The 13,593-nt window shown below is 46.2% G+C and overlaps 1 protein-coding gene across 9 annotated transcripts in view; it reads left to right on the top strand.

Moving 5' to 3' along the window:
• NPAS3 (neuronal PAS domain protein 3) overlaps positions 1–6,211 on the top strand; it is a 927,606-nt gene extending 921,395 nt beyond the window's left edge. For all 9 annotated transcript variants that reach the window (XM_070478040.1, XM_070478042.1, XM_070478039.1 and 6 more), the window contains one exon: positions 1,729–6,211. In XM_070478040.1, the coding sequence (XP_070334141.1) occupies positions 1,729–3,113 (1,385 nt within the window). In that variant the 3' untranslated portion in view covers positions 3,114–6,211. The remainder of the gene's footprint in view (positions 1–1,728) is intronic.
• The last annotated feature ends 7,382 nt before the right edge of the window (positions 6,212–13,593 follow it).

Genomic DNA, 13,593 nt, shown 5'->3' with positions numbered 1-13,593 from the left:
CCCTGGTGGCTCAGATGGTAAAGAATCTGCCTGCAATGCGAGAGACCTCGGTTTGATCCCTGGGTTGGGAAGATCCCCCAGAGAAGGGAATGGCAACCCACCCTAGTATTCTGGCCTGGAGAATTCCTAAACAAAGCAGCCTGGTGGGCTACAGTCCACTGGATTCCAAAGAGTCAGACAAGAATGAGTGACTAACACACACATACATGTATATAAATATGTAAAAATACATACATATATGCATGTCATTATATATTAATACACATAGGCATTTTATGGTATATAAATATATACACACAAATATACAGAGAGACTGATTAATTTAGCCATCACTTAATGTCAGCCCTCCATACGGAAGAAGACAGCAGGGCTATCTTTGTTGCTCCAAGACCGACTGTGACTTTGAGCCCCAAATGTTCACACACTCACCAAGCTGGGATGGAACCCCTAAAGTGGGATACTCAATGGCGTCAGTAACTGACTCTTTCTGTGTGCTGGACTGTTAGTCATTTTCTGAATCTATGCTGAATAAATCCATGCTTTCCCTCTCCTAGTTCTTTTGGGAAGCAGACTGAATAGTTCTTTGGAACATAGAAAAGTTAACATAAAAATTTACTTTTCCTCCAATCCCCAGTCCCCTTCTACAGGCATACATAGATCCAGGGGGCACATAACTCAGAGAATTTACAACTGCAAAATTTTCTAAGCTTCTTCTAACCCAACCTTTTCTACTAAATAAAGGAAAGCCAGAGTAAGTGATGTGAGTTGCCCAAGGTTCCAGTCCAGGCTGCCATCCAAAAGCATGTAGCAGAGCCATGAAATCAGCATCATCCCTAAATGTTTTGAGGTTATATTACTAAGAAAACCTATCCTCCCTAAAATGTGGCAGATGACTAGGGCTCCCCCACCACAAGCGCCATCCATTGGGAACCTGCTCCTGTGAACACATATCCCTCTATTCCAGACAGCCTCAGGGAGGCCGGAAGAGGTGAGGAGGCTCTTGATAGTTTTCGGCATTCGTTTGAGGGTCTTCACTAGGGCAGAGTTCCAGAACAGACAATCTCTGCCCCTTAATTATACAGTATATAGCAGTGAACCAAAAAGACAAAATTTCCCTGCCCTGTGGAGTTTGTATTCCAGTTGGGGGAAAAGACAGAATAAAAATAAAACACACAAATGAATCAGATGACATTCAGTGCTCTGAAGAATAACAACTCTAGGAATAGACAGTATGGTTTTCGATAAGGAGCAAGTATTTGCCAGTAGAAAACGCACACCTCTTTGGGAGGTCACCTTGCAAATCATCCTTTTCCTGTGCCGCTGACACCTTATTCCAGGTTATTCACGCTGAATCCCTGAGTATTTCTGCAGAACTTCTCAAACGTTAAGGTGCCTGAGAATCACCTGGGGATCCTGTTCAAATGAAGGATCCCATTCAGCAGGTCTGGGTGGACGCCCGGGCTTCTGCATTTGGAACAAGCCTCCAGGTGATGGGGCCCGTGCTCTGGGAGTCACTGCCCCACCCGCCGTAACCTCGGTCCTCACGAGAGACAAAGCCAAGGCTTTAGGTTTCCAAAGTGGTTAGGTTTCCAAAGTGGTAGAGCCAGCAGCAGCGCAGGATGGGACAAGACACCCAGCCCTCCCTCCCCGCCCCCGCCCCCGCCCCCGCCGGGGAGAGGTGCGCGTTGCGCTGCTAGCCTGACATCTCCTGTGTCTCCCCCCACACAGAGGACAACGAGAACTCCAAGTCCGACGAGAAGGGGAACCAGTCGGAGAACAGCGAAGACCCGGAGCCCGACCGCAAGAAGTCCGGCAACACGTGCGACAACGACATGCACTGCAACGACGACGGCCACAGCTCCAGCAACCCGGACAGCCGCGACAGCGACGACAGCTTCGAGCACTCGGACTTTGAGAACCCCAAGGCGGCCGAGGACGGCGGCGGGAGCGGCTTCGGCGCGCTGGGTCGGATGCAGATCAAGGTGGAGCGCGGCTACGTGGAGAGCGAGTCGGACCTGCGGCTGCAGGACTGCGAGTCGCTGTCGTCGGATAGCGCCAAGGACTCGGACAGCGCGGGCGAGACGGGCGCGCAGGCCTCCAGCAAGCACCAGAAGCGCAAGAAGCGGCGGAAACGGCAGAAGGGCGGCAGCGCCAGCCGCCGGCGCCTGTCCAGCGCGTCGAGCCCGGGCGGACTGGACGCCGGCCTGGTGGAGCCCCCGCGGCTGCTGTCGTCGCCCAATAGTGCCTCGGTGCTCAAAATCAAGACCGAGATCTCAGAACCCATCAACTTCGACAACGACAGCAGCATCTGGAATTACCCGCCCAACCGGGAGATCTCCCGGAACGAGTCGCCCTACAGCATGACCAAGCCCCCCAGCTCCGAGCACTTCCCGTCCCCGCCTGGCGGCGGCGCGGGCGCCGGGGGGCTGCACGTGGCCATCCCGGACTCGGTCCTCACCCCGCCCGGCGCCGACGGCACCTCCTCCTCCGCCACCGCCACCGCCCGCAAGACTCAGTTCAGCACGTCGGCCCCCGCGGCCTTGGCCCCCGTCGCCTCCGACCCGCTGTCGCCCCCGCTGTCGGCGTCCCCGCGGGACAAGCACCCCGGGGGCGGGAGTGGGAACGGGAACGGCGGGGGCGGCCCGGGCGCGGCCAACTCCTTGCTCTACACCGGGGACCTGGAGGCTCTGCAGAGGTTGCAGGCGGGCAACGTCGTGCTGCCGCTGGTGCACAGGGTGACCGGGACCCTGGCGGCCACCAGCACGGCCGCGCAGAGGGTCTACACCACGGGCACCATCCGCTACGCCCCCGCCGAGGTGACCCTGGCCATGCAAGGCAACCTGCTGCCCAACGCGCACGCTGTTAACTTCGTGGACGTTAACAGCCCGGGCTTCGGCCTCGACCCCAAGACGCCCATGGAGATGCTCTACCACCACGTGCACCGGCTCAACATGTCGGGACCGTTCGGCGGCGCGGTGAGCGCGGCCGGCCTGACGCAGATGCCCGCCGGCAACGTGTTCACCACGGCGGAGGGACTCTTCTCCACGCTGCCCTTCCCGGTCTACAGCAACGGCATCCACGCGGCACAGACTCTGGAGCGCAAGGAGGACTGAGCGGCGCCCCCTGGCGGCCTGGCGGGGGCCTCCGCCCGCCCCCGGAGGCATCGTCGGCGTTTTCGTTTAGACCTTTGATTCTAGCACTTTGAATTCGAGCAGGTCAGCATCTTCTCTTCGCCACGACGGTCCCCGATCCACCCCCTTTTCTTTCTTTCACTGGACTCATTCTTTCCTGTAAAGATATTTTTTATTTTTGGGGCCTTCGGAGGGTCAGACGACCGGTTGCCAGCCCTTTTGTCTTCTTCTGAGATGTGTGTTGGGTTGTTTTGCTCTCTTTTGCATCTTTATTGAGATGTCTTTCATGTGTATATGCCTCTGCCATAGAATACTCAGTCTTGTGGTCAAGAGATTTCTCAAGTGACAACCATTGGGTGTTCTTCGTAAAGATCTTGATATGATCAAGATTGAAAGAGACAAGGATAAACAATGTGCCCTGTTTGACTAAGTCAAATGAAATGGGGTGGTGTTTTGTTTCTGTTCCTGATTCCTTTGAAAATAGGGGGATAGCATTTTAGAATTTTATGCAGAATTTAATTCTCTTTTTATGGTTAAGATTTTAAGATTTTCTTACTTGCACATAAAAATAATTTGGGTTCTTAAGCTTAATTTCTGGCCTGTGACTAGAATGTTTAAAAACAAAAAGTTGGACTAAATGTTAATTACTGAAACATTAACTTAATTTCTAAAACCATGGTGCTATCATTTATTAATCTGTAATGTCTTCATACAAAATGCAGCTCCTGGGCTGGGTTTTGGAAAAAACAAACAAAAAGTGTGTTCTGTCCTGGTCTGGAGTCCATTGCTGCAGTCTCCTTGGTTAGTTAAGACAAAGCCCTCATTAACGTTTGCTGCAGGACTTAAAATTTACCTCCCAACTAACAAACATAGCCTCACATTAAATTTAATGGGTCAGGAAAGCCCTTTTTAAAAGGGTTTTTGGAAAACTCAATCAAACTGACTTGAGGAGCAGTTTAGGTACATTCTGTCTTTTGTTGAGCTTTGTTTCATTCCTTTTCTCAGTCTAACTGAGGCTAATTTTTACAACTTCAATAACACTTCAGAGTAAAAGAAGGAAAAAATATTTAACTTTTTTTTTTTCATTTCTTGCTTAAAAAAAAAAAAAAGGAAGGTTGTATTTGTATTTTGGGGGACTGATTTGATGGATTTTTTTTTCCCCTTTGGTTCTTTTATATCTAGGTTGGAACCAATAAGGTTTAAAACTAATGAATGGGTTCAAATAAGCTTCAAACAGATAACTGCAACTGAAAACTGCACATTAAGTTAAAAAAAAAAAAAAGAAAAAAAAGAAAATGGAAAAAAATGTCCTATTTTGTCTTCGTTGCCAGAAATCAGTGTAGTGTCAAACACTCCAAATGACTGTCAAGTATAAATTCTTCCACTCCATTTTTGGCAGCTGTTTGTTGAGGCATCTAATAACAGATGTGAGAACTGTAACCTGTGCGTTGTGTACGTGTCCTTGGCCGTCAGTCCATTGCAGTTTCAACGTGTGTTTCTATATGCAGTGTATACTAAGCTAATGTAGTTGTTCTGTCGTTTGTCTTCTCTATGCTCTCTCTCTAGTCTGGAGTGGTACAGTCCCATTCCTGCAGTCGTAGTGAATCAGTGATTCTTGGGGGTTAGTGATTTTTGCGTGGTGGCCTTCCTCTGTGACGTCACCCTATGCTGCTTCTACTGTCTGTGACTTCCGTTTCACTTCTTGAGATTCCTGCTGTTGCTTTACTGGTGTATATTCTCCTGACCTCTCCCCTCTCTTTCCCTCTCTCTCTCGTCTCCCCTTTTCCTGCCTCGTCTCCCCCCCACCCCAACTTCTCCCCAGATCTTTTTCATTCTCAGAGATAAAAAGACTCTTAACTAGCTCAAGGTTAATGGAGCCATTTTTTCCCACAACGGAATTCTGGGTACGACTCTTTCTTCTGCAGTGCCACGCAACGCGCTGAAGAATAATGCTCAGATGTATGAAATAAATTGATGCCATATAGCCTCAGTTGTTAACATTCCCAGAGTCCCTTGTGCTCTACCTATAAGCAGTGGGTGCTTTTCTTTGGTTTCTTTCCAGGTTGGCTGATGGAGCAATATATAAAGCAATTTACCAGTGAGACAGAAAATTATTTCAAAGGTCAACCAACATTTTTTAAAAACAAAAGGGGAGGGGGGGATGGACTATAGAATTGTCATATATATTTGTTTATGTGTGCAATGCTAATAGAGTAACTCGGCTGTCCTTTGAATATCACTGTGTTGAGTGGATTCCTCCTGGCCCTCTGATTCCATGAGTTGGGCCCAAACCACTGTGGAATAGTAACAAAAGAAAAAGAAGTTTAATGCCACAAATTTTAATAGCGAGTGCTTACTTGAAGGATCTGAGTCATTTTAGAAGGTGAAGAAGGCCAATCATGAAATTTAAAGATTAATTTTGGAAGCTCTACTCTAGCTATCGAACAATCAAAGGAACGCACCTATCAGCTACAAAGAACAGCTCGACAGCTGTTGTTGTTTCTTTTTTTTTTCTTTTATAAATGTTTCCGTGTTGTGTCAGAATGATTTCTGGTGATTTAAACTAACAGATAATCACAGCTGCTGTCTAAATCCATAGTGTTAAAATTACAAAATGAAAAAAAAAAAAAAAACACTTCATTACCTGTGAAGACTGTGTCTGTGTTTTTAACTATTTCTTGTACAAATATATGAAAACTTTTATGAGGAGACTGGTGCCAAGTAGCTGAATAATGGGGAAAGGGATATTCTGTTCGTAAAAATCTTAGCAGTGTTACCAACTCTACAATATATATATAAAAAAATTAAAACGTTACAAAGCGACAGCTATGGTACATTTGTTTTGTGTGAAGCTAACCCGGACCTAACTTCCTGAGTGCCTGGCTTATTTTGAAACATTTTTTTTCATTGACCATTGATAATGCTGCAAATCAGAAATGTACATACTTCATTTACAACAGGGTTCTTTTTATACTTTTGTAGATTCTCATACATGTCACATACATGGTTGTCTTTATGTAACTTAATTTTTCATCCGCAGGTGCCATTTTCATAATAAACTTCTCTTGGATTTGTTACTATCTGGCATCATTTCTTTTACATGTAACCATCCTAACTAATGAATGCTGGTAGTATTTGTTTAAGCAGGTACCTTGGTCATTATTCTTGATTTAAAAAAAAAAAATTTTTAAACATCCATATTTTTGCTAGTTTTGGACAAAATACATAGCTTGTGTACTGATGAGGCTGACAAGGCACAGATTAAGATGCTAATCCAAATACTACACCAAACTTGCAACCATCCTAAATTTTCAGCTACCCAAACTCATTGTCATATGAGCATTGCTATGCACATTATCAAAGCTGAACAACAGGCCTGCAACATTAACCACTATGGGAAGTGTGCATTTTTTTCTTGATTAATGCACAGTAAGTGGTGACAGTTTTCATACATTAATCATTTAAAATGCACTCGATATTTTCATTTATTACAAGCTGTAATGTATAACCAACTGTTCCATTGCTTATAGCTTCTCTTTATACTAAATATGTATTTTCTTTCTCCAGACAAGCCAAGTAAGTCATGATTATGCTGTGTTATTGGGTAGGTCAGCACCCAGCCTGTCCTGCTTTGAGGCAGGTCAGCTGGCTAACTCCAAAAAATAAACAAAGGGAAAAAACTTCAGCTGTTATCTAAAAATTAAGGATGCAGGTGGGTCACCTGTTAAGTCTGTGCACTCCAGAAAATGAAGACATGGATGGGTTGAGCAGAAAGAAAAGGTAAATACTTTGTCCAAAATCTCCCGACTATTGTAAATATTATGTCCTACTCTGAGTCTCCAATGACATTTGCCAATTCAAGAGTACTTTCGGTTAATGGAGAATTGCTTCAGACTGGTGGATATGGTAATGTGGTTATGGTTGTGGGTCTCTAGATCTCTCCATTAGGCCCTTTCTGGATCCCTGGAAATAAGTACTTAGAATTAGAAATAGGAAGACAGTGACCGAGAATACAGAACTGGGTTTTCTCAACTACTTTGCCAAAATGTATCTTTCCCTTTTGCTCTTGAGAGTCAGAAGAATTTAGGAGAGCAAGATTGAGAAGCAAACAAATGATGCAGCTGGAAATACAATCCTGAACAGATGACAGTGAGTGTTGAAGCCAGCTTACCCCAGGCACTCTCTCTCAGGATGTTGACAGACCTGGCGCTTAGCTATGAGTTGTGGCTTCCAGAGCTTTGCATGGGGGAGGGGCTACCGAGGCAGAGGGCTGACTCTGTTGGCCCAGTGACAAAGTTGGTTGGCCATCACCCTTTAATTCTGGACACTCCTTCAGCCCTGAGATCTGGAGCTAGGAGCAGTTGGGAGTTGAAAAGGGGAAGTCAGACATGGTGATGGATGAATTGAAACCCTCACAATATTTGGAGCTTCTGCAATAGAAATGGTATAAATCCTGGATTCTTACAAGCTCAAGCATCCTTAGCATCAAGTTTCCTGTCCTTTATTTGTACCCACCCATGCTAAAAGTCTGTCACAATGAAATAAAGAACATTTCTTAGCCAGAAAAAGAGGGAGTGAGCTCTGGCGCAGACCCCTGACAACGGGGCAGCCCTGCCACTTCCCCAGCCAAGGGGCTGCCAGCCGGATGGGAGCCCTGAGCTTCCCATAGGCTCCCCCAGGAACTCTTCCCTCACCGGGCTGGCAGCAAGTCACTTTGTCAAAGCTTCAGTGCGCAAGTGATGGACAGAGCAGGGATCTAAGGCCAGCTCTCTGTATCTCTTCTTCCCAGCTGATACCACTACTAATTTATCTGACAATAAGGAACAATAACAACATAACGTAGCAAGCAGGACAAGAGGGAAGGCACGCATTCACTTGAGCATAAAGAACCTGGTCTTAGGGGACTTCTCTGGTGATCCAGTGGCTAAGACTGCATACTCCCAATGCAGGGGGCCCAGGTTCAATCCCCCGGTCAGGGAACTAGATTCCATGGGCCACAGATAATAGTCCCCAGGCCTCAAGAAAAGATCCTGAATGTGGCAACTAAGACTCAGTGTAGTCAAATAAATTTTAAAAAAAAATAGAAACTACTGTTAGTCCTTTTGGACTATAACTCTTACCCATCTTTGCCTACTCCTAGACAAAGCATATTTATGTTGACCATATTTAAAACAATTTGAAGCCAAATTGGCCTATGCTTTGCATTGAAAGTAAGAGATCATGTATATTTTCAAGCCCAGAAGAAAGTCTGTTCAAGCCAAGAAGATTGTAATCCAGGTTCAAAAATTAGAAAGAGTGAAGGACTTGGGAGAGAAGGAAGAATAGCTTTGCTAATGCTTCATTTCGTGTAATGAAAAAAGGCAAACCTTGTTCATGAGCATGATTCCCAAAGAATGATGACAACTAGCAGGCTTAAGAAACAATTCTGGGATGCTAAGGTAAGTTAACACCCTTAGATGCTTCTGCCTTTCTGTATCTCCTAGGAAACCATTGTAAAGAATGGGGCTGACCTGGTAAATTCACCACAGACACAAATCATGGCTTGTTCATTTTCATGTATCCTCCACAGCCTAGTTCAATGATTTATGAATAGTCTTGGCTCGGTGAAGATCTACTGAACACTGATGGATGAAGACACATGGAAAAATAAAGATGAAACATGACTTGTCAAGAGACAGAGATTCTGTGAGAAATGTCCATGTGGTTTGGCAGGATGGCTTTGAGTTTCCACCAGGAAAGGAATGGCAAGATGGAAAAGGCAGCGACTGCATTCATTCCTGCCTTCTTGAGTAGTCCATATGGCTGGCCCAAGGTTGGCCATCAAGAAATGTTGATTGGAGGATGTGTGTGTGCATCTGTGGATGCTATTTAATCTGTTTTCAAGAGTAAGTCAGGCACCACGAATAAAGGAGGAAGAGGAAAGAGCCCATGCAGTTAATAACTGACTTAGTAAACTTTGACATCACAGCCCATGGACAGCTAGACCAGCGGATTAGATTCACCAGAAGGTATCCCTTAATAGTGTGTCCTCACAGATGAGTGGTGAGCTATCTAAACTCAGTCATCATCCAGAGACTCTTAGCAACCAAGAGAAACTCTCTGGTGTAGAAATCACATCTCCCTAATTCTAGTGGGAAGGGTCCTTCCGGCCTTATAGATTAACATACTGAGAAGGTGTTGAACTGAAACCTTCCCTCTGGAGTTACACAGACTAAATCTCAACCCTCTGCCATCTGAGTAGTTTCCAAGTATGTGAAGATGGATATCAGAGTTTCAGTAAATCTCTCAGGTAATTATCACCTGTTCTTTTCACGGCTCCTCCAATGGCACTGTGGGGGATCCCTCTGCCATCCTAGTCACCCTCATCTGGGTGCACCAGGATCTGTCAAGGCCACCATACTGGTTTCCTAGGGCCAGCTTACGGCCACCAACTGGGTGCTGGCTCCAAACACCAGAAATTTCTTCTCTCCCAATTCTGAAGACCTGAAGTCTGAATTCAAGGCGTCACGCAGCTTGATTCCTTCTGAAGGGCTCTAATGGAGAGTCTGCTCCTTGCTTCTCTCCTTCTTTCTGCTAGGGACCAGCCCTCCTGGGCAGTCCGTGACACATCACTGTGATCTCTGCCTCCCCATCACTGGGCCATCGTCACCCTGTCGCTGCATTTTCATATGGAGTTCTCTCCACCATGTGCATCTCTCCTTTTCCAATAAGGACACCAGTCATGTTGGATTAGGGCCCACCCTGCACCCATAGGATCTCGTCTTTATTAATTGTATCTGCAATGACCCTACCCTGAGAAGGAAGTGGAGTTAAGGCCACATGCTGAGGTACTAGAGGCTAGACATCAAGTCTTTGGAGGACGCTATTCAACCCATAACAGCCCCTTTTGAAACATGGCACCCTGGGTCAATCACAGGGCTCCAGTGTTATTTGGTGCCTGCCTGGGCTGCAAGTCCTATTACAGCTCCTGCTCGGAGCTCTGAGCATTTAATTAAAACATGCTGAATCTGAAGTCACTTCTTAGCAGCCAAACCAACTGTTACTTCACCTTGAGCCTCTAGTCAACCAGAACACCTTGGCCTTTACACAAAATTTTGATAAGGTAGGTCTCCCACCTCCAACATGTATACAGCCCTCATGTAATGCTGGCATATTCTTGGGGGAAAAGCAGTTTAAGGAAAGAAGTTCCCTCATTCCCGAGGCATGGAAGGTGAGCAAGTCTCTGTCCTTGTGAAAACATTGCTCATTTTCATTATACTCTATGTGCCCTCCAAGACATCTTCACCCAGCCCTGCTAGAGAGGAGAGACCTGGCCCCAACCTTTGCAAACTCTGAAAGTGAAAGTGTTAGTCACTCAGTTGTGTCCAACTCTTTTGCCAACCCCTGGACTGAAGCCCACCAGGCTCATCTGTCCACGGGATTCTCCAGGCAAGAATACTAGAGTGGGTAGCTATTCCCTTCTCCAGGGGATCTGAACCCTGGGATAGAAGCACGTAATGCATCCATAACAAATTCCCAGTGGGTTACTCTCTTGTGAATAAACTGAGGCAGGGAAAAAACAACCATGAGAAGGAAATGGAAAGAATTAAAGGAACTACCGCACCAGCCATCTCACAGGAGCAGAACTGCGGCAAGATGCCAAGATGGCTGGTATGTACATGTAAAATCATCCACTCGAAAGCCGAATACAAATCATGAGGCCAAACTCATCAACTTTCTGAAAATGGGTAGACCTCCTTTTGGACCTCCTTTCGTGGACCAGAATCAAAGCGATTATTGTAAGATTGTCTTGTACTTTCCTGGGGACAAAGCAGAGTTGTTTTTTGTTCTGTTCATTTCTCTACTGGAAGCCACGAGATGCACCAATAGGAGTGACCCAGATAATGTTCCTCTGTTGAAAATTTTCTAGGGTAAAATTAATTTGTTTTAAAAATAATATATGCAAATCTCTAAAGCCACTTTAGGGGTGGGGGAAGGAGCAGAGGGTGAGGAGGCAGCTCTTCCTTGTACTGAAGGAGTTCTTAGATTTATAGCGGAAGTGTCAGAAACAGGATGCAATATTCCCGTGAACCCCCTACCTCCCCCCAAACAAAACCATTATACCCTTGATGAATTATTGACTTTAGAGTTTTATCTGTGCCATGAATAATCACAAACTTGGGAGTCTCAGGGCACAGTTCATAAACAAATAATTATATCACAATGATAATTTTTCAGGAATTACAACATCAATCATGGCCATGTTATTATCAAGTACATTTTCTGGTCGCCTCTATTCATCAAACCCTCCTCCCTCTCCACCCTTCCGCACCACACAAGCAAAACTCATCACCAGATTGCCTCTTATTTACACATCACTCAAAGCAGGACAGAGCAGGCACACACAAAATGGGCCAACCCAGCGTTTATGAGAGATGAGTTTTCATTAAGAAAGTTCAAATTAAATGCATTGAGAAAGATGGAGGGGGAGAGAATTAATTATTCCAGACTCCCCCAAAGAAGCTCCTTTGAAAAGATCTTATTTGGAAGATAAAAACCAGATGGAAGGTTTATTCCATTTCAGGCAATACTAATACAGAAAAAGGAAAAAAAAAAAAAGAGTCTCTGAAAGTCAAAGAAGTAACAGCCACGCAATAATGTGTCCCTTTTTTAAAATAATGGTGATATATATGCATCAAGCTTGGGCCCTGTTCTATAGCTCCCTTCTTCAGTTGGAATAAGTGACTGGCAGTGGGGATGGAACTCAGAACAGGTGTAAATCCCTTGCTCAAGTCTCTATTTGAGTCAGGAAACAGAGGTGCTCAGAATGCTCGGATCTAAACCACTTTCCCAAGACCATTGCAGAAGATTAATAATTCCAAACCCAGTAACCATATGTGCTTTTCATAAAGCACCCACAGTCAAACTGCCTTACTGAGTAATTTAACTCACTTAAGGTCGTAGGCCTACTCTCCCCCGATAAGAGGTACACCTCACAATTCAGAAGAAAAATAGCAAAGCAACATAGAGCAAATACCGTCTTCAGAGAAGAGCTTGTATAATGGGGTTAAATCCATAGCACAGTGATGCTTATTGGCCTCTGTTTCTAACTAGCAGGCCACGCAGACAATGCCATGCAACCCAGAACGACGGAGAGGGAGGACCCCTGGAAAGGAGACCCCAACCCATGCACCCGAGCCAGTCCGACTAGTGCCCCAGTCACGCCTCACTCTGAGGGCAGCCCTTGGGCGTATGGCCTGCACTTAGATTAGATTCTCCTCTCTTTGGCATCAAACTGGGTCTAGGGAAAGCTAGGGCTGGTGCCCGAAGCTGCTGCCACTCTGCCCCACCAGCCCCTGGCACCAGGCGACCCACAGGGCAGCTACGGCTTTCAGGCTCCTGTTTTATTTCCTTGAAAACCTGGTCTGCCCTCTCTCTCTACCGCTCTCATCACACACTTCCAGTTCCTTGGACGAACGTACCTGGCCTGTTACAGGTCACCCTGCCTTAAGGCCAATCTTATTTAATATACAGACTCATTAAAAGAAGGGGCAGTGGGATGGCAAGAAGAGATGATGCCAGTCCATGGCCCAGGAAGCTGATAAACATGCCCTTCAAGGCCCCAACCTCGCCCAGCCCCACCTTGTCTCCCCAAGCAGGTCAGTCTCCCTCTCCCCACTAGCCCCAACCACAGACGCACTAGCTCTCCTTGCTCCCTCGGCCCGTGCTGGCTCCCTCCCTCCTGCACAGATGACCGGTCCTTCCACTGTTTCTCCTGAGGGGCAATTTGACTTCCTTCGGGTGCCTCCTCCTCTCCCCCTCCTCCCCACCCCCAGGCACCCTGCTTGGCATGAGGAGGCCCTCCAAGCCAGCCAATAAATCAAAGGTCCTTGGGGAAATCTTCCCTTTTGTGAAAGGTGGGGAAGGAACTGACTGTAAATTATTAACATTTTCATTTGGAGATCACAACTACACGATCCGAACATCACACATTAGCCTCAGATGGAAGCTCTGGGACCCTGAGACTTGGGTAAGCCCCACACATCCTCTCCCTGGAGAGGGGAGCAGGGCAGTGGGCAAAAACCAGACAGCTCACAGAAGCCCTAATTTCATAACCCAGCCCAGGAAGCTGACAGCTCTCTACATCGGGAGAGTCCTCCTGGCATGAGTGGTTTTTGTGGTTCCTGTTGAGTCAGCCAGCGGCCTCGGTCCCCACACACCTGGGATTCACACATCTCAGCACACACCTCTGCTCGGGAGACACATGGGCTGAAAAAAAGACTTAGGACCATTAAAAGGACGTTTTCCCCAGTATATAAATCGCATTGCTATTTCCTTAATAGTATTTTCAAGATGAGGATACTAGCGATTATTTTTCATTTTTAACGTTGTGAATAAACTAAAAGAAAGCACAAATTTACTTCTCCAGTATTTACACCTGACTCTCCTACATGCTACACTGGAATATTTACATAGAGGTTCC

The sequence above is a fragment of the Odocoileus virginianus genome, chromosome 16 (genome assembly GCF_023699985.2).
Source record: "Odocoileus virginianus isolate 20LAN1187 ecotype Illinois chromosome 16, Ovbor_1.2, whole genome shotgun sequence".
Taxonomy (NCBI): Eukaryota; Metazoa; Chordata; class Mammalia; order Artiodactyla; family Cervidae; genus Odocoileus; species Odocoileus virginianus.
The sequence above is the reverse complement of the archived record's forward strand: the minus strand, read 5'-3'. Positions and strand labels throughout refer to the sequence as shown.